Genomic DNA, 21,216 nt, shown 5'->3' with positions numbered 1-21,216 from the left:
TGCCTTTTTCCTCCTTCAACTTTGTCTCACCTGATATACTACCGAAGCACAGAGTTGTGTTTCTGCAACTCGTTCACTAGAGGAGAAGACCTTTTTTTGTTGTCTGCTCTGAATGAGGAGTAGGGAGTGCTGCTTTCAGCTTTAAATGATGCATACTATATTGTCCTAGTTTGAGTTTTATTGCTATGAACAGACACCATGACCAAGGCAACTCTTACAAATGCAAACATATCATTGGGGCTGGCTTACAGTTTCAGAGGTGGGAAGCATCGAAGTTTCCAGACCGGCTTAGTGCTGGAAGTGCGGAGAGAGTTCTACCTCCCGATCTGAAGGCAGCCAGGAGGATACTGTCTACGCCAGGACGAGGGTCTCTTCCATACTGGGCGGAGCCTGCGCATAGGAGGAGTCTCAAAGCCCATCCCCAAGGTGACATACTTCCTCTAGGAAGTCCACACCTCCTCCAATCATGCCACGCCTCCTAATGGTGACTCGTCCACCCGGTCAAGCTTATTTAAATCAGCACCAACACACTTAAAAGTTCTATGATCATGTTTTTCAACAGGTTGCCACTGCAGTGCATTTCTGTGGGAGAGTCCAGAGTGCTCTTTCTAAACTCAGGCTCTTTATTTACGTTAGAATCTTTTATGTGCCAAGGGCGTGAGAAGAAAGCATCCACTTGACTTCCTGACACTTTGAGGTAGGTTCCACGTTTTTTTTAGAAACTGAATTGACACTCAAAGCCAGGTCATGTCACTGCTGTCATGCTACACAATATCTTACTGTCTAGACAACACCAGTGCCCACAAGGCACTCCTTGGCCATGATGAAATAAGGGAAAACAACACTACTTAGCTTTGCCTAAGCCTAGAGAAAATTAGTGTGTTATAGCAAAATCAGAAGACATAAATTCATGGGACGTCACTGAGGACTAAATAAGCTGCGTTATGGGCTGGGCTCTGGATCCAGGCCCCAGCAGACCACACCGAACTGCATGCTCACACTAACCTCTGAAGGGGGCTTGTTTCCCCCGCAGTGATTCCTTTTCTGCTTGTTGACATAAAACATTTGACAAAAATCAATGGACGGATGGAAGAGTTTATTTTGACTCTGAGACGGAGCATAAGTCATGGCAGGGAAGGCAGAGCCGCAGGAACAGGGCAGCTCCTCACTGTGCCCCTGCAGGCAGCAAGCACGGGGAGATAGATGAACATTGCTGTTCAAACTGTTTCCTTCCTCTCATTCGGTCCAACACCCAGGCCCATGGACCCATCTCGCCAGGGTGGTCCTTCCTACCTCAATGAATCCTGTCTGAATTGACTGTGAAGAGGTCAGCCTGCTTTTCAGTCTTCAGTTTTGCTTTCTTTAGCCCTTTCCTGCTGATGAAGCCCCAGCCTTGGCTCAGCTCAGTGGAACAGTCATTGCAATGTATAGGATGAAGTGGATTTTTCTACCATTGAAAATATAATGCAATTACTTTTTAAAACTAAATTCGTTTGAATTTTGCCTTTTGACACTGCCTCTTCCTCACTCCGAGTATCTGACACGTTGTTAGTTACAGCTTCACGCTCCAGGCTCCTAGAATACATCACAATATCCAGGGGCATGAAACTGCCCCCACTTTAGACAGCACCGAGCCCAGGCCACTCCTAGCAGTATTCTGTCAAGGTTTCCTCAACTCTCCCGGGCAAAGTGCAGCTCTTTCAAGTGCCTTGTAGCCTCATTTCGTAAGAGCCTCATGGTTCTTCATAGTGATGTTCCTATGCTCTGCAAGAAGTCTAGATTGTCCCAACTGTAGGTATGTCTCTGGGTTGTGTTTGGCTGCAGCACATTAGAAAGTTACACCCCCAACACCCCACAGCTAACAAATGGCAAGAATGGACGTTTCACCTTCCTGACAGAGCTAGGTACTTCTTCTGGTGACCTTGGTGATCTCTTGTAATCTACCTTTAGTGTATGGTAAAAATGACAATCTGGTCCTGCAACTTAATAAAAACTAAGATTATAACAAGAAAAGGAGCAAGTGCTACCTGCAGGACCAGAACCAAATCTAAACCTCCAAAAGCTGTAGACGAAAACTTACTCAAAACCTTCAATTCATTTTCTGAACCCCCGTTGCTAGTCTCCATGGAATACCTAAAATTGTTTCTTGTACCAAAATCAATACTTCACGTTTACTGGTCTTGGCCCGAATCACCTCCGTGTAGTCAGAAGATCAATATCTTTAAGGAAATAGTTCAAAGGCAAAGATGACGTTGAAAGGGGAAGAGGCAGTGAAGTGTGGGAAAACTGTATTAGCATCGTAACTTGACCTTCAGTGTACACAACACATTCTTCTACAGGGTTTTTCAATATATGCCAGATACATTTCTTCAGCTCTGTGCTCTGACCTCTCTTGGCTTGGCTGCCTGCTGTGCCTCTTATGTGAACAACCTGCCAGTTTTCTGACAGCATCCTTTCTGTTGTAACCACCCAGCCACTCCCCACTCAACAGTGGAGAAGGAAAAGGGTAAATCGTGGTACCAGCTTGAGGGGCAATTTATCTCCTAGGACTGACAGTCTGTCATCACCTTGTGGTTCACGTGCGAGCCATGGCAATGAGGATGCCAGATTCACAGAGTGACAAGAACAAACCTCTTGTCAGGGACCCAAAGATGGACTTGGGGGATTCCTGAAATCTCTATTTGTTCCTCTTCCTTGTGTAGCCACACCGAATGGATTTCCAGAGCTTTCTCATTACCAATGTCTTTAGTTGGCATACTGGGGAAAGGTGCTTTCTTGCCTTGAGTCCAGGTTCTGACGCCAATACCATAGTTTTCCTCTACATTATATTTAGGATCACCACCTGAACTTAGAAACCTGTAGAATGGCTGTTGTAATTTTACATTGGTTATTCGTGTCAACATCTGTGAAACGCATTAAGCTGCGGTTTGGTCTGAGTGCCTTTTAATTTTTGGTTGGCTGAGTAAGCATTTAGGCTTTTAGGCATGCTCTAAGTGCTCAACAGTGTGAACCGAAGTTCCAGAAAAAGCCACACCTGAATTAACAATTCTATGAGTTTAATTGACTGGTTAGAATTCCCAAGATTTTTGAGAGTTGGAATGGTGCACTTCCTTAAAAGTTGACTAACTTCCACCAACCTCAAACCAAAGATTGGCATCCCATAGCACCTGTTTGTCCTACTGTGTTTGAAAAGTTCCTGGCAGGGAAAGCCTAGCAGTATTTCTAGACCCTGAGACCTCCAGAGAACAGTCAAAGGGCTTACCAGTTGCTTTAATATTCAACGCTGCTCAAACAGTAACGGGAGAGGTTCCCTACGGCTCAGATTTTCCAAGAGCCGACTCTCAAAGTCACAGAAAAGCCCTGCTAAAGACTCTCATTAGCTCAACCTTCCTTCCAAACCTGTGCCCTAAGTCTCTTCTGGAAGGGGCCGGCACAGCCTGGAGGCGAGAAGCGCGATAGACAGGCAGAAGGGCCAATCAGGCCCAGGCTTTGCCATTCCCGGAAAAGGCGGGGCCCTTGCGTCACTGATTCCCTGGCGCAGGATTGGCTGGCGGGGCTGCCTGTGGTGGCGGGAGATTTCGGATGTATTGGCCCAGCCGAGTGCAGCGGTTACTGCGCAGCGGGCGTGGGACCCGGAAGGCGAGCCTGCGGAGCAAATTCCCTGATCAGGTCGCAACGGAGACCCGGGAAGATGGAGAGGCACCGGGCGCGCGCTCTCGGCCGGGACAGCAAGGCATCTCGGAGGAAGGGCCTGCCGTCCGCGCCGCCTGCACGCCCCTGCGAGCCCGGGGAGAAGCGTCCCAAGTTGGTAAGTGTGGGCCAGGGCCACGGGTGCGGCTATTCCCAGGGCCTTCAGCTCCCTGCGTCCCGGGCTGGCATCCCCTGGTGCAGGGAGCTCAGGCTTGTTTCGGAAGGCCAGGGCTGTTAATCGGCTTAGATCCACAATGACAGGGCGGGATTCGATTCCCTTCTGGGACGAATGCCCTGATGTCTGTGAAGCCCCGCGATTCTCAGGGCGGATCTGAAAAACAGTTCAAATGGCTATGCACTGACGTCATCAAGGCGGATTCTGCATTTTTAAAGAAAGTTAAAATTTACCCCACCCCTTTAGTCTAACAGACAGTAAGACAGAAAGTAAACTTACTTTCTGTAAGAGATAGTCCTCCCCCCGTCTAATATTTTAATTTATTTAAGGTGGACATATTTTTACAAGTTGAGGCAACTCGTTTTCAAACTTGGCGGGTTGTATAGTCAGTGCTAAAGAATGTCTTGTTTAGCTTGGAAGGAGTCTTCAAGTATTTGAAACTCGTTAATCACGTTGGCTTTGCTTTCATAACGCGTAAGGAACAGTTATGGTTAGCACCTTTTTGTTAATGTCAGCTGGAAGAAAATACGTAATGAGGATGATTTCATTCAGTTTGTCGTAATGTGTGGGTCGCTAGATCTTGGTATTAGTCCAAGAGAACTGGAGACTTAATACTGTTAATTTTCCTTGGACGTATGGGAAAATTATTGTTTTGTTGGTAGTAACAGCGTTCGACTTTTCTGGACAAATACAGTTTCAGGAATTTAAGCCATGATTATATCCAAATTATGGATATAATAGATTGGAATCAATTGCTAAGTGTACTATTTACTTGTAATTGAATTACTTGTAATGAATGCCAAGCAACAGTGGGGATTGATTATACAGAAAAATAACAAGAGGAATAGCAACTTTTTTTTCCGTGTGTGTGTGTGTGTGTGTGTGTGTGTGTGTGTGTGTGTGTGTGGAAAGGGTGTGCTTCATTGCTCCTATCTGCTCAGGTTCGAGCCTGACTAGGAGATAAATTTGTCATGATAGATTCTGTCCACTCTGAGAGCAATCCACGGGATGATGCCATCTCTCTCTTTTTTTTTTTTTTTTTTTTTTTATAATTTACTCTCTGGGTGAGGGCTCAGTGTGTTTTGTCTGGACCGCCATGGATAACTTACAGCATAGCATTTCTTGAGCAGATATACATGACTTTACTGAAGGCTGGTGATTGTGTTTTTTATTTCCCAGGTATGCCATACTGACCATGCCATTTGTTAGAGTCATGCAAAGGTGACAGGCAGTCTAGAAGACAACACGTAGAAGTTCTAAGATGTTAAACTCTACAATGTTGAGTTCATGGGTGGGGCTTGATTTGAATCATGGCTTCATAATTCATGTAGAAGTAATTTGGGTTCTTGATGATCTCTGCAGTTAGACTTTTACTTACATATTAATTTTGTTATTTTAATTTTTTAATGTTTTGAGATTATAATATAATGACGTCATTTCCCCCCCTATGTCCTACCCCCTTTCTTACAATGTATGGCCTCTTTTTCTTTAGTTGTTGTTACATCCGTATATGCGTTTTTAAACTATAAACATATAATCTTAGAGTAATACAGCCTGCTCAGTCTCTAATGGACTGAATGGAAACATCCTCTTCCAGAGTCTTGCTGATGAGTGTGGATCTTCTTACCGAGGAAACTGCTACAGATTAAGACCATTATGCCCGTTGTCAGGGCTGCTCATTGGGTATTGGCTAACAGGTTGATGCGCTCTTTCCTCCGGAAGACTATTTTGCTCTCAGCATTCCTTAGCTGCCTGAAGTTCTTTGTCCAGGGTCGAGTCCTCCTGAGCGTTCCCCTTCCATAGTAACCCGTCTTATTGCTGCTGTTATTGTTCAGGTCTTGTTCGGGCCGCCATGTTGGGTATGGATTCTCTTGACATTTCTTGGAGGCAAAAATCTCACAGCACACTTCCGGTTCCTCCTGCTCTTACAGTCTTCCTGTCTCCTGCAGTGATCCCCGAGCCTTAGATGCAGGGCTTGTTTTGTAGATGAGTAAACTGGACTTGGCTGTACAATTCTGGATTTTGATCCGTTGTGGTTTTTCCATACGGTCTCCATCTGCTGCAAAGAGAAGTTTTCTTGCTGAGGAGTGAGAGGGTGCACTTATCAGCTAGACTCTGGACAAGGATGTCTCCATAGTTTCCTCACCTGTGTCCCTGTTCCATCAGCTTGGCATCTGCTGTGTCTACTCACTGTTCTGAATATTTGACTTTAGCAGTTGCTTTTTATTTTGGTAAGTTCCACTTGCTGCTGCTTCATACCTGTGTGGGAATTCTTGACAGTCCTTTGCGTCTTGGCTGTTTATTCCTCAGTAGTTCTGGTGTGTGCAGCCTTTGGATTTTCTACATTGGCTTGACTTTATGGCTGCTTGCTTTTTCCTTCTTGTTGGCTTGAGTAAGCGCATCACGTTAAGCCAGTGGGAATCCAGGAGGCAGGAACAGGGGTGCTTCTCTGTTTCCATCAGAAGCTTGAGGATGATTTCGGACTATTCTTCCCTATTGAACTTTATCATCTCACATCCAGAGGCCGATTGATTAGTGTCATTTGCCTTTTTTTTTATACATTTCAAATGTTATGCCCTTTCCAGGTTTCCTCTTTGGAAACCCCCATCCCATCCCATCCCACCCCACTTTCCCCCTGCTTCTATGAGGGTGCTCCACCCACCCACTCACCCACTCCCCCCTGCCTTCCCACCTTCCTGCCTTTCCACTACTGAATGTAAATCTGTGGGGTTCAAGTCATTTGTGAATTGGGTTAAAAAATGTTTTTAGCTTATTTCCTGTCTCCCTAGGTAAGTGTAAATAGTAGAAGCTGGTCTGTAACTGTCTGATGCTGGGTTGAATCAAATCCTGTGTGCTGTTTGCACATCAGTCACCTTAGCTGATACAGGAAGCACTGTGCTGAGAGAGCCCTGGGGGGCGGGCGGGGGCCGTGCAGTTGGGAGGTGCCGAGAGGGAAGGGTGGTCTCTGTAGAGGCTTTAAGAGGAGATAGAATTCAGTAAAGCAATTGCACCTGGAACCTGCTCTAGGTCTTGCAGCACGGGGCCTGAGACCGTTTTCCCATCTACACCAGAAAACTAAATAGGAAGGTTTTCCTACTTGCTCTGAAAAGCCTTGCAGACTTCTTCCTCTAATTGCTGTTAGCCACACAGCTACTCACCAACTATCCCTAGGTCCAGACTGACCAAGACACTTCTGGGAGAAGACTCCATTTGTATTGTGAGTGCCAGTACCTAGCGCAAGATCTGTAAAGCATTAATTCAAATGGTAGAGGAATCTTAATTAGGAATGCTCCTGCTTCATTTTATCTTTATTATTCCTTTAGTTTTGATTGTGAGATCTTCTTGTTTTGATCCAGTTATTGTGGCTCTTGCAATGTTTCTGCCCTCCCTCTTCTGCAATGATCCTGAGCCTTAGGTACAGGATGTAGGCCTATTAATTGAGACTGGGGTATAGTTACCATTTGGGTGCATTATTTATGAATGAGCAAATTTTATAAATACCAGTATATTTGATTGAAGTATTTGGTAGGTAGTGTTAAAAGGAGCAGTCCTTAGACGGTTAACTTAATAAACTTTAGTTGAATAAAACAAAAGGAAAATGATTAGAGAAGAACTAGAGGAGCTCCAAGCAGATTGTTGTCAGCATTCACCAGCCAGGACATTGAGGTATAGGAAAGTCTGGGAAGTCAGTCTTTTGGTTATTGCTAAATTAGTTGCTTGATGAGCCTAATCAGTTAACAGGTGTTTGGATGTTCTGTAACCCTCTAAACTCAGTTTCTGTGATTAAACTTCATTGTTTGGGCAGCTGGGTTGAGAGTGGCAGCTTAGACCAAGGCCATGGCTTCCTACGAAGTTTGATTAGTAGACTTGTTTGTCATTAGAGGAATGAGTTATATAAAGGTGCTTTGAGTCACAAGGTTCTGATCCTTAATCAGCATTCCATTATGGAACTTTAGGAGTTTGAATCTTGACTTTTTTTTTCTCATTAGAAACTATTAACAGTAGTAAGAAAATATGTCTTTAATATATGTATAGGTAATGATGGGGTCATAGGTAGATTTTGGACAACTTGTGTTCATGATAGGATTTAGGAAGATGTGAAATCAGAAAGGTGTAGTGACGGGCTTGCTTTATTGTCTGGTGTGCTTGTAAGCAGGTGTAGGGAGATACTCCTTAATCTGTGGAGCCTTTGACTGTTTTAACCTTATATGGCAAAAAAGAACTTTACTGTAATGTTTGCAGGCTAAAAATGGCAGGTTATTTTGGGTTATTAGAATGAGAGGTGAGGTTCTGTAGAGAGGAGGAGAAGGCCATGTGACTATGGTGACAGATCAGTGATGCAGCCACGAGAGACTGGGACTCAGTGTACTCCCAAGCACCCGTGTCCAGCCTGCGGCCCCACACACGATGCAGTGTCCAGGACGGAGGTCCCACCAGCACACTGACTTTAGTACAGTGAGACCCATGCGGGACTTCTGTCCTCTAGAACTGCTGGATGAATTTGTGGCTTTAGCCATCTACTTTGTGGTATTTTTCCTCCAACTATAACAGGAAGTCAAGCAGGAATTATAAGTGCAAGGATGATCATGTTAAAAAGTCTTAGAATGATCTAATATGTTGGAGTTTCTTTCTCTCCTCTTCTTCCTTCTTCTTCCCCTCCCCTTCCCCTTTTGTCTTTGTCATCTTAGTCTCTTTGAGATAGAGTCTTACTATGTAGCTCTGGCTGGCTTAATTATGTAGACCAGGCTGGCCTAACTATGTTTTCCAGGGTGGCCCAGTATGCATAGATATTTGGTCAACCTAAAGAATCCAGAATCCAGATAATGTTCTATGTTGAATGCCTTGGGCTCCTTTATGCACATAGTCTCTGTGTAATGGATCAGACATAGTAACCTTCATTTGCAGGGAAAAAATCATTTTATTTAGGGTGTTTTTATAAGAAATAGCCCTAACCTTTCTCAGATTTCCCTTTCTAGTCTTCCTTATGAATAGAACTCAGCTTTCCAAAGAGATGCCCTCCCAAGGAAAACAGAGCAGTGTCTTTTTTCTTTAACTTTGAACATAGTAATACTGAGGTTCAGAGGTTAATATTTTGGTAGAGGTTCTATAGCTGTAAGAAATCCAGGGTTGGTTCTTATATTACCACCCTCCCCTATTTTTTTTTTTTTTTATTTAGATTTGAGTTATGAAAAATACATCAAATGGCTCTTCTGGGAGTACAATTAGCAGCTGAGAATAGAGATGTGCCGAGTTTGGTATTTGTAGACTGGGCTGGATCTTTTTCTTTGAGGGTAAGGATGGATGGGCATAGGGATGATTGTCTCAGATTTAGAACGAGGCTTAATTGCTTTTTTCAAAGGCTCATGTCTTTAATTATGAAACAAGCAAACTGACGTACATTTATTATACTGTGAAACCTGCATCACATCTAGTCTGTCTTGTAGCAATTGCTTCTGAACAGATGTTACCTGAAACACCTTTGTGTAGTTGGTGGAATGCTAAAATTTGTCCTGCTTTTATATTGTTGCCTTGAATTAACTCTGCTTTATGGCATAACTTTATTGCTGTGTCCTAGGATCTTTATGTATTTACTGCCTTATAAATTGGATTTAAAATTGGCTTTTTATACAGAATGTAAATTAACATGTATATAACTTGTTTATGTTTGCAGAATAATACAAGAAAAAAAAAAAAGCCCCACAAGATATTATACTAATAGAGTTGTCTTTAACTAAGCACCTAGCGTCATCTAAACCGGGAGTCAAGTGAATGCTGACGAATATGCTTGCTTCATAAGGTGCTTGTTTATCCCAGAGCCTCATTTGACTTTTAGATCTATAAAATATAGATTAAGCATAACCTTTTACTTCATGGGATATTAAGGATCAAAGCACAAGCTCTTTTTGAACAGCATCTACAAAGGTAATGTCTTCTCGGTAGCAGCAGGAGAGCATTGAAACACCTTACCATTGGGAACAATTTTTCTCAAATTGCAAGGCAAGTGGTCATTATTAACTTAGGAAACAATCAGAGTTTAAAAACGCTTGGCTTTGTAGCTGAAATGATCGAGTTTCCAGTTACCTTGCTGCAGGCTCTCTGGAAGTGCTTGCTGCGGACTTTATTCTTCGAATATCTCCCTGCCATTCTTCGATACTGTTTTTGTTGGAAGGGTGGGTAACAGGAGCAGTAACTTCTCCTGTTCTCAGGCCCGAACCCCAGCTGTGCCAGGTGTAAGCTGGGCAATTGCAGGGCAGTTTTGCTGATGATTAAAACTTAGTATAGGTCTAGAGGAGCAGTGCTTCTGGGTTGTCACCTGAGTTTGCTGTGTAAAGGTTTGGCTGCTTTTGCTATGTGGTGATAGTAGCAGGATGTCTCCGTGTGTACTTTTAGGTCACTAGGCACATACATTGGATATCTGACTAACTTTCTTATCCTGAGGACCTTCAAACCAGGTTAGTTCCTTCTGGTATACTGAGCCAGAAACATTATTTGACAATGCCAGATGACAGTGGTGGCAGGTCTGTGGTCAGGACTAATGGTTAGGACAGGTTTCTAAAGCTTTCTGAGCAGTGCTACTTGTAAAATGAGACTCATGGAACTCTGAAACCTCCATACCAATGAAGCCAAAAAAAACCTCCTATGATACCATGGAATTGTCTTGAATGATAATAAAAATAATGTTACTTATGTATAAATATAAAGCCTCATAGCTAGATTTACATATAGATCCAACTTCCCATAAAACCATTAAGATGCAAATAAACAACAGCATTAGTTTAATGTGATTGGTGATTTGTTGCAGAAAGTAAGTCACTCTTATTGGATTTAAAGTACTTGAATCAAATCAAAGTTTTCCAGCCTAGCTTTTTTTTTTTTTTTTAATAATGAGACAAAAGTAGTGTCAGCACTTAATCAGTAGTGAAGGATGTGCACAACAAGTGTCAGGTTACTTCTAATAGGTGTCTTGGGTAAAATAGAACCCTGTGGTCTTAAATGTATTTTTATATATTTAATCATAAAAGGGATGTTCACCAAGAAGCTTTAAAAATCCTATGGAAATGTCCTTTTTCTCTCCTTCATGTTATCTCCCTGTAATTTCCTTGAGGCCTCACAGGGCTTAAACTTAAAAATATAGGGCTGGAGAGATGGCTCAGTGGTTAAGAGCACTGGCTGCTCTTCCAGAGGTCCCGAGTTCAAGTATCAGCAACCACATGGTGGCTCACAACCATCTGTAATGAGATCTGATGCCCTCTTCTGGTGTATCTGAAGACAGCTACAGTGTACTTATATGTAATAAATAAATAAATCTTAAAATTAAAAATATACATTTTTAAAAAGCAGGTTTTGATTTTACTATCTTTTAAAGTTGATCTGTGAATTAGTATTTTCTTTGTTCCCAATCATTGAGCATCATGGTACATATTAAATACTGAGGAGGAAGGAGGCTATGAGTTAATGTATCTGATGAGGACATTCTGTGTGCGGAGGGATTTGAACTGTGTTCAGGTAGATGAGGATCACGTCATACCTTCACACGTTAAAGACTAAGGTGCCTGTCAGAGCACCACTGCTTCCTCCAGGAGGTGTGCTGTAGACTGGTTTCAGACCCTTAGAGTATGGTGCATGGATTATTGTAAGATCCATAGTTGCGTATTTATTTGATTAAAGTAATTTTGAGACAGTGTCTACTCTTAAACTGCCTTTGAAGTCAGAACATAGTGAAGATTGGCTTTGAATGACTGATCCTCCTGTTTCAATCTTCCAATTGTTGGCTTTATAGACATTAACACCACTCCTAGCTATACTTGTGGAATTTTACTGTGAACTATTTCCCTAGGATATGGGGGCCTTTTTACTTTAATTGCTGCATTTTACTAAGGTAGGCTGTTTATTTGTATCATAATGTAAAACTTTGTACTGTTTCCTTTTTAAATAAAAGGTTTTCACATTGGCAACATTAATTATGGACTTTAGAATCACACTGTTTTTGTTTATTGAGAACTTTGGCTAGAATCCATTTCATAATGACAGTTACAGTTCATTCTTAATGAATAATTTGACAGCCTGAGGAATGAATATAAAAAATGGAGTACATATAATAATCTGTATCCAGAAATTCAATGTGACAGGTTCATTTCTTTATAAAGGGTGAAGGTCTCCAATTAAAGTCATGTTCTAACTTCACTCAGCCTCCTGTCAAAGAGTGTTTTGCTCTTATTGATAATGTTACCTTCAATAAGCTTCCAGTTCTTTTATGCATGGGCTCGGAAGCCTGACAATCACTTTTACTGTGGTGCCTGGTGGTGTGGCTTATAGCATCTGAGTGCTTGCCTGAGAAAGAAGCCAAGTTATTCAGGAACTTTACACCACTTGGTTTCTTCCTTCCTTCCTTCCTTCCTTCCTTCCTTCCTTCCTTCCTTCCTTCCTTCCTTCATCTATTAATTTATGATTAATCTAAGTTTAAATGTAATTTAGATATCCTAAATGTCCCTTTCCTTTTGTAAAAGGTCCTAGGGGTATTGGGCAAAGGCATGTAAAAACTACCAGAAAATCTCAGGACCAGCCTGTCTGTGCCCCAGCCGCAACCACTGTGACAGTTTAGGTTTGAGCTGGCATTCTTAATCTTTGTGTGTGAGCTTCTAATTTCCTATTGGTAAGATGGGAATGGTCACTGTACGTGGGTTGCTGTGAGGATTGGCTGCAGTCATTATCACAGGCTAGGCATAGTGCTTACAGTGCAAACCTGGCACTGTTAGCTCTGGTGCAGTACTTGTCAGGGGCACATCCAAGTATCGGAGACCTCATCCCTGTGAGACGCAGCCAGCTGTGCATAGCTGCTTATGTTGAAGGGGTTCTGACAGGAGTTCTGCTAGTGAACATTTGACTTTTTCTTCTTTCTCTGTCTCTTCTCATCACTTCTTTCCTGCCAGACTCAGGGATTGTGTCCAGGCACTTCGCCCTTCACTGGAAAGAGACAGTATCCTGAAAGTTTGGGCCCTGGATGTATTTCTTTCCTTTCTAAATCTCAGTCTTTAGCCTTTGACCTGCCTCTCTTCTTTCCCTGCCTGCTTCTGCTGTCAACATTTGCTTCTTTCTAAACCCCTCCTCCACAAAGGTAACCCTGGAGCCTTTCCTGATCCGGGATTCCTTCGTATTCCTTGCTTCCTGCAACCTCTCGTATGGTGAAATAAAAATAGATAAATGGCCTTTGGCTTCCTTATCTTGCCTCAGATCTCTCTTACGCCTCCACTGTAGCAGAGGAACCTGGCAGTCATGCTGAAGCTGCCTGCTGCCGGCTGCATCCTGGTGGAAGCCTTCCCTGCAGTTTGACCTCCTGCTCCCGTCATAAGGGTTTAAACCTGCAGGTGAATCGTCATCCTTACGGTTGCTATTACTACACTGCTCTACCTTACAGCGCTCTGACCCTGCGCTGGGCTCTGTCTTAACCACTAACTCCTCGTACACTACTTTGAAAGCAGGACTGTCACATAGATCTGAAGAGGCTTGGGAACCTTCCTGAGGTGTCCCAGTAGGGAACAAGGCCTTGATAGATGTGAACACTGGCAGTGTGCTTTGGCCCTGACTGTTAAGTTGCTCTCTGGACACTACCTTTATTTTTTTCTTGAGTGATTGTCCTAAACATTACTATTATCATCACTTTTTTTTTTACTTCATAAGTAGATGTGATTTCCTTTTACAAAATGTGCAAACTTTATTTTGTAATTTTAATATGTTTTTATTTTATTTTTTTAAAGATTTATTTCTTATGTGAGTACACTGTTGCTCTCTTCAGACACACCAGAATAGGGCATGTGGTTGCTGGGAATTGAACTCAGGACCTTTGGAAGAGCAGTCAGTGTGCTCTTAACAGTGTGCTCTTAAGTTGCCGGGGTTGGAGAGTTCCTTACAGACAGCAGGCTTGAGTCTCCTCTAGGAAGCTCTGCTGATCTCTGGGATGCTTGGGTTGGTCTGCCGGCAGGCTGCTGCCCCATGTGCCTGGGGAGGGAGTGCCAGAGGGACTTCTGGAAGCCTTTGAGTTGTTTACTTCCTGTGTTGAACGGCTCCCCTAGATAGGCTGTTTTCATTGCCCTTGAGAAGATTGGTTCTCAACCTGGTGGAACGACCCTTTCCCAGGGCTCGCCTAAGACCACCAGAAGGCACAGATACTTTCATTTTGATTCATAACAGTAGCAAAATTACAGTTGTGAAGTATCAACAAAAATAATTTGATGGCCAGGGTCACCAAAGCATGAACTGTATTAAAGGGTCGCAGCATTAGGAAGGCTGAGAACCGCTGCCTTAAAACACTGTGTCTTAATGAGTTTCTCATCAACATGGAAGCTTTTGGTCTCAGAAGAAATTACCACATAAAACATATGTGCATATATGTAAGGAATAAAGAAACCTCTGATATTCTTTTCTCTCTGTTATATACCTTAGCAATGCAAACAAGGGAGGGACTCCCTCATAAGTGTGTTCTTACCGATGCTGGTCAGCTTACAGGCGTTATACCTTTCCCTGAAGTTCTCCTTGCTGCTCAGTGCTGTTTGGTAACCATCCATTTGGAATTCCACTTATCCTATTCATTTGACTCTTACTCAGAAACTGCCTCATCATCACTGTTTCTTTAGGCGAGATCGCTGTGGTCTGTCATAGCTGCAAGGGACAGTGGGAAAGGGAGTGAGCCCAGGCCTGATTTAAGTTGACCTTGATTCCATTCTTAGGCTGGCCACTTACTAGCTCTGCCAAGTCACTTCTTTACTACTCAGTTTTGTGATGGGGATAATTGGCTTGTAGGACAGTTTGGTGTGTTAGTAATTGCAGTAAGTATACAGAAAGTACCAGGCACAATGATGAAAAGGTAGGCTGTGTCATATGGGAACCTAAGGGCCATTTAGCAACCTTGGATTCTTAGTCTCCGGTCCTTTGACTTAAAGGGACAGGTCACTGTGTGGTATCTCTTTTAAGCTCGGGGAAGGGAAGTGTAAGGTCATAGTGCATAGCTCCAGGAATCAAACAAAGGCTTGCCAGTCTTCATGGCGGATTATAGCCCAGAACTGAAAGTCGGCACGTTCTCACTTCTCTCCCACATCAACCCTGTAGTCAGACTTTGCTCTTCTGAATAATGTGACTCTCCCTCCTCTTTGTGCACATAGCCAGGTCTGAGGCTTCTTAGTTCCAGGTACCCATATGTGCCCATAGTCAGTGAAAGAAGAGACTGATGCTCAGGACACTCATGGTTTCCAGAGGACAGGGGAATTTGACTGACATTGCCTGGGTTTCTGTTCTGCCCTGTGTTAGCTGAGGCCACAGTAAAGGCTGTTGGGCTCACTTCCATGGCAGGCATTGTAGGGAAGGCATGCTGTCCACAATGCAAATAAGCCAGTAGTTAGCCACCGTTTTAGCAGATGTGTGCATTTTGGGATTCCATCATGAACATCTCTGAACTGGAACACTCTCTGCCGATAGCTTGCCTGACTTGCTGATCTCTAGTTTGGTTTTGTATCGGTCAGCTGGAAGAGTTGACAACCTAGAGCAAGGCTCACCTTTGAGTATTTTGATCTGGTTTTTCTGGGTGATTACTCATGAGTCTTTATATCAGAGGAAGAAGGAAACAACCTCAGGTGATTCTCATTTTAAGCCAGCTAGGAAGATGGAGGCTAATTAATACTTCCGATGTTGTGGTTGGTTAGGGGCTAGTAAGAGTAAAAGATAAATCATAAATAGTAATCTATAAAACTAATAGTGGTCAGGGTCTGAAGGGAATTATAAACAAAAGGGCTATAGAATAGAAGTGAGATCTTTATCTGTTAGTGATAATGAAGATTGGCCCATACTTAAGTGAGCGGAAGTGTAGTATTTTATCTTCCTGACATCTCATTCATTCATCTTTCTTTTAGCTTCTGGCAGCATCCTTGTCCTAGAAATGGCATTCAGAAACTTAGAGTGTTTAGGGTTCCTAGCTTGAAGACCCAAGTGAGGGGTCCCAGCAGCTGAGAAGAGGACACAGGGTATAACTGATGGCTTGCAAACAAAGTGGTTATAACAAAACCCATGCCCTAGAACGTGGTTCTCAGCCTTCCCAGTGCTGCAGCTCTTCACTATAGTTCTTCATGGTGTGGTGACCCCCAGCCATAAAGTTATTTTCTGCTACTGTTATGAATTGTAATGGAAACATCTGTGTTCCTAGTGGTCTTAGGCGACCTCTAGGGCAGGGCCATTAGACCCTCCCCTGAAAGAGGTTAGGACCCACACAGGTCGAGAATCATTGCCCTAGTGGGTCACAGCAAAAAACACATTTAATAATGAGGACAGGAGAAAAACAGATTAGAGAATGGTTCCAGGGCCCCGGAAGGGAGACACTGTTAAAGTCTGCTTTTGAGAACATTCATGAAATAAGGTGATCTGTGCCAGGATTCTAGGGGAAAGGAAGGGAGAAAATGGGTTAAGGTGCTGTGTCCCTTGCATGGCTGCTTCTCACAAGTCTGCAAAGACTGTGTGGGCAGTGACTCATTAGGTATGGGGGAGGCAGTTACATGCCCTCAGTGACAAAGCCGGTGCACGAGGGTTTGGCTTCTCTGTAGTAAGTACTTTGTCCCATTTCGTAGCAGGTTGCTCTTTGTGTAGGGGCACATTTGATAAGAGTAAGCTAGGGAGACCTTCTGAAGCAGGGGTGTAGGAAGGGTGAGCAGGAATACATGTAGAATGCTAGAAGCAGCCTGAACAGAGGGACAGGACCTGGTAGTCTCCGTCAGAGCTCAGCAAGAATGAAGAGTAGTGGTTGGTCCATTTGATGTGGGGTTCTTGGCATACTGTTGGTGTTACAACCTGGGTTCTGGCAACCCTAGTCAGGTAGGCTTCTCAGCAGGCCAACTGAAGATGCAGTTTATAGTGAAAGGAAAAGATTGATTTGATGTGCTCACATTGAGAGGAGGAGAGGCTCCGTGACTGGTCCTCTCTAAGTCCACCTCTGTGTTCTGGATATGGGACGTAGGTTGAAGTTAGGCAAAATAAATGCATGAGTCTGCTGTTGTCAAAGTGTGGTCCTGCCCACCATCAGTGCCTTGGTTTCAGTGTGTCCATCGAGGTGAACTGACACTCTCAGAACTGTGTGAAATCTCAGACTTACCCCTTTCCTTCTCTCAGCATGAGATTCCACTTTGTTGAGATCCGTTCTTTCAAGACTCTGATAGCCTGCTGGAGCATAAGTTCTCCTTAAGTTATCTCCTTTTCTTCTAGAAAGGTTACACACTTAGGTATAGAATTATTGAGGAGAGGATAAACTGTTGATTCTTCAGTAATTTGGGGGTTAGTAACCGCAGAAGGAAGGTGTTGGAACTGGAGCAGGGGCAAATACCAGCTGGTGCTGGGCTCTCTGAGAATCCTCGTGGCCAGAGCTTTCTGTGATGAGAGAACTTAGAAATATTGCTCACAGTTCTAAGGGCTCTTTGGAGTTATGTTTAAACTATTGTTAAGCATTTTCCCTGTACCCTCTTTTCTTTAAACAAGCTTGGCTGTTCCTTATGCCCTTTGGACTAATCCTACATTAAAAAGCCAGTTTTGTTTACAGAATTAGCTGAGTTTGTCCCAAAATTGCTTTTATTGGCTTTTAGTGTTTGGGGAGTATTTCTAATGTCTTTGGTAAATGACTCTGGAAGCATAACCAAACAAGCAGTAAATGTCTCTGGCCAAACAAACCACATAAAAGACCCTGAAGTAAATGATTATTTAAGCGCAGGAACAACCTCCCACCATGTAGCTTATAATATAGTGATTTGAGTTGAGAATTATGTATTTCTTAAGTTGATTATGTGTAAAGTGTTTTTTTGAACGTGCACAGTATTTGTGACTAGCTAGAGGAATAAAAGCTCTCGTCCTTACGTTTCTCTAGCTCTGAGCTGCGGCTGCCTTCACGGTGTGCTTGAGTCTTCTTGCTGCCTGATTCCAGCCATATCCTTTTTAATGGCCCTGCTCTGGCTGTTCCATGCGTCTGGAAGGCTTGTCCCCATATGCAGATAGCTAACTTTGTACCTCACCTGTGACTTGTCCTTAGGTTGTTTATGTGTCATTTCCTCATCAGACCCACACTTAATCCCATTTCCCATACTTTTGAAATTATGTGTGTGTCTGCATGGCTCTGCACCTGGGTGTTGTACAAGTTCTCTCAGGAGTCAGAAGCCCCTGGAACTGGAGTTAGAGCTGAATGTGAGCCCCCATGTTCGTGCTGGGAATTGAGCCCACCTTCTGGAAGAGCAAACCTGTGTTCTTAACCATTCACCCTTCTCTCTAGCCCCAGTTCCTCATATGTTCAAAGCTTCCTAAATTCTAGGTTTCCCCTATGGTCACAACATTACTTTTCAGTTCACAGAACACTCATGAGCTTCCAATGTCCTCTGTAATTTATCTGTATTTTAAAGATCTGTTTCACTCATAGAAAGAAAGCCCTCCTATTGTAAACCTCAAAACCACAAAACTCTGTTTATTGCAGCACATGCTTAATTAGCAGGTAGGAACCCTTTTTTTGTCATTGGGTGTTTAGAGGACTTACTCCCCCCTCAGTTCTTATCGTCCAGGGCTTGTCTTTGTCAGCATTTCGGTTTTTAATTTTTTATTCGGAGCACTGGCTGTAAGGTAGGTCCCGGGGAGAGTGCAAATTCTTCATCTGATGTAGTCTTGTGCACCTAGAGGTGACATTGTATGATGGGCACAGTGTCATGGGAGCAGGTCTTCAGGAATCCTGCCTTTCACGTTTTGTGTTTCGGAGTCACGTTCTCCTTTACATTACTGCATTAGCAGGTAGAGTCAGCATCTTGATGTTTGCCTTAACTTTTTCATGGCATGATGCCGGCTGTGTTTACAATAAGGAGAAAATGACAGATCTTTTATATATACCATTAATAAGTGTCATAAAATAGAAAAATAAGCTAAGTCAATATATTATTGTTGCCACAAAAATTGAATTTGTGTCAAAAGGATTTGTGCTTGTGATGTAGTGATTCGTATATTTTTCTTGGAATTAAGTCTCTAGCAGGTGACAACATCAATAATTCACAGAACCAAGGAGCTTTTTGAGATTGGTTAATTTATATGTGAATTAGAAAACAAATGAATAATATGCCTATATGGACACACTAGAAAATATGCATTAAAACCCAGCCTATTAAAAATCTACTTACATTATTTATTAGACATATTTTAGATGCCCATTTATTTTTTACTAATGCATACATTTTTATTTCTAAAGAAAACACACTTTTTGATTCAGTATGAAAAGTATTATCTAAAGTAAAATTTTTTATTGTGAAACTGTGCATTGCATGCAGCTGGGCTAATGTGAAAGCCATGCCTCAAATGCCATATTGTAGATATATAAAAACATCTGTGGTTCCTGTCTTTTTAAACAATTGTGCATCAATAAAATTGCAGTTATATTGCATATAACTTTAAATGCACCCGCCCCATGCATTATATTATATTTTAAATGCACCCTGCCCCATGCACCATATTGTAAGCATTTTAAATGCACCGCACCCCATGCACTGTATTGTAAGCATTTTAAATGCACCTGCCCCAAGCACCATATTGTAAGTATTTTAAATGCACCCGCCCCCATGCACCATATTGTAAGCATTTTAAATGCACCTCACCCCATGCACTGTATTGTAAGTATTTTAAATGCACCCGCCCCCATGCACCATATTGTAAGCATTTTAAATGCACCTCACCCCATGCACTGTATTGTAAGCATTTTAAATGCACCCGGCCCCATGTGCCATATTGTAAGCATTTTGCTATGCTGTCTAGCCACACAGTCACGCTATTGAATCAGAATACTGAGATCATATTTTGTGCCCACACCTCCCTATCTAAGGTCATTTGGCCCCTGTCTTCTCATTCATCAGGTGAACTATGGTTGTTACTGTAAGTTAAGAGATCAACAAGATTACAGTAGTGCAGCTCCCCACACCCACCTCAGCCTGTCTATCATGGAATGTGTCCAGAACTATATTGCGTAACCCAATCAGTGACAAGAAGAGATTGAGGAAAACAGTTGTGGTTCGTGAGATCTGCAGAACTGAAAAGCATGGTGATTAGCATGTGCTTCATTTAGCCATAAGTGAGAAGGTAGCCACCCACCTGACTCTTCTTCATAAATGGCCCTGAACCAGCTGTCCTACAAAATGATGTCTAGGGATGATAGCCTTGCCATCCTCTGCTGCCCTTGCTGGCCACTGGTTGGCTTCTGCTGCGTGTCCAGGAGATCAGGGCTCTTGTGCACGAACACTGTTTCATTCCTCATCCTGCTTTGGGAACTATGTGGACGGCAGTTCCTGCTCTTTAAAGTAGGATTGCAGTGGTGCACACTTGTGCACTCCCCTCCAGCACGTGCTGCTTCTCAGTGGGGCTGTTGGTAGGATCCACTGGAGATAGAGTGCATTGGGCTCATCTTACTCTCAGTCTGATCACATTTCCTTCAGGTGATGCTGGGATAGGGCAGAATCCTCCTCAGTTGTATGTGAAACAGTATGTGGTATTGTGTTGGCCTCAGCAATATTCTCTCTGAAGTCCTGATTTGGACCAGAGCCTCGTAGGCCGGGCGATATCAGGGGGGCTGTACGGCCTGGGTGAGCTCCGTGGTGTTTGGATGCTCTGGAACCCGCTCATTTTCCCTTAGAGCAGATCTTTGCCTTTCATCCCTCCCCAGATGGAAACACCCACAGAGCTCTGCTCTTAACCTAGAACTGAACCCATTTGTAAAGTGCTTCAGAGGCCTGACTAGCTTTTTCCCTGGATGCACCGTGGAAGTACTTTTGATCTGATAGTATAGATTTAAAGAACAGGCGCAGTGGAAGAGAAAAATCGGAAAATAGGACTTGAAACTGAATTGCTTCTGTATTTAGCTTCTGTATTTAGCTTTTGATGAGTTTACTGAGGGAATAATACATTCATTTGAATTTTTAAAAAGTTAACTGTAAGGTGCCCAGATACAGTGATGTATAATATCAGGAGGAGGTCCGAACAAAAGTTTGTTTTGCTGTTTTTTTTTTTTTTTTTTTCCTTTTTCTTCTGGAGGTGTGGGCCTTCTTATCAGGGATATGCTTTGATCATGTTGAAAACTTGGCTGCACCATCATAAAATGCATTTTTTCCCTATCTGCTTTTTGGAGTCTCTTGGATGCTGCCTTCTTCTCAACACTGATCTTTCCTCTTTCCACAGAATGGAGATTATGGAAGAGGGAGGTATGGTCCTCTGTGACAAAAGCGAAGCCTGGCTCAGGGATGCTGTGATTGTCTTTCTGAGCCAGTCAGGATTACAGTGTGAATGAATGATTAAAAGAGACTGCAGAGAAA

General features: G+C 43.0%; 1 protein-coding gene across 1 annotated transcript in view; it reads left to right on the top strand.

The window, feature by feature from the left end:
- Positions 1-3,691: 3,691 nt before the first annotated feature.
- The window catches only part of DIAPH3 (diaphanous related formin 3), a gene marked incomplete at both ends in the record, with an annotated part of 452,874 nt that continues 435,349 nt past the window's right edge, over positions 3,692-21,216 (top strand). The window contains one exon of the mRNA XM_080917022.1: positions 3,692-3,808. Coding sequence (XP_080773148.1) covers positions 3,692-3,808 — 117 coding nt within the window. The remainder of the gene's footprint in view (positions 3,809-21,216) is intronic.

Source organism: Micromys minutus, assembly GCF_963924665.1.
Source record: "Micromys minutus genome assembly, chromosome: 5".
Taxonomy (NCBI): Eukaryota; Metazoa; Chordata; class Mammalia; order Rodentia; family Muridae; genus Micromys; species Micromys minutus.
Note: the sequence above shows the minus strand (reverse complement) of the source record. Positions and strands in the feature narration are given on the sequence as shown.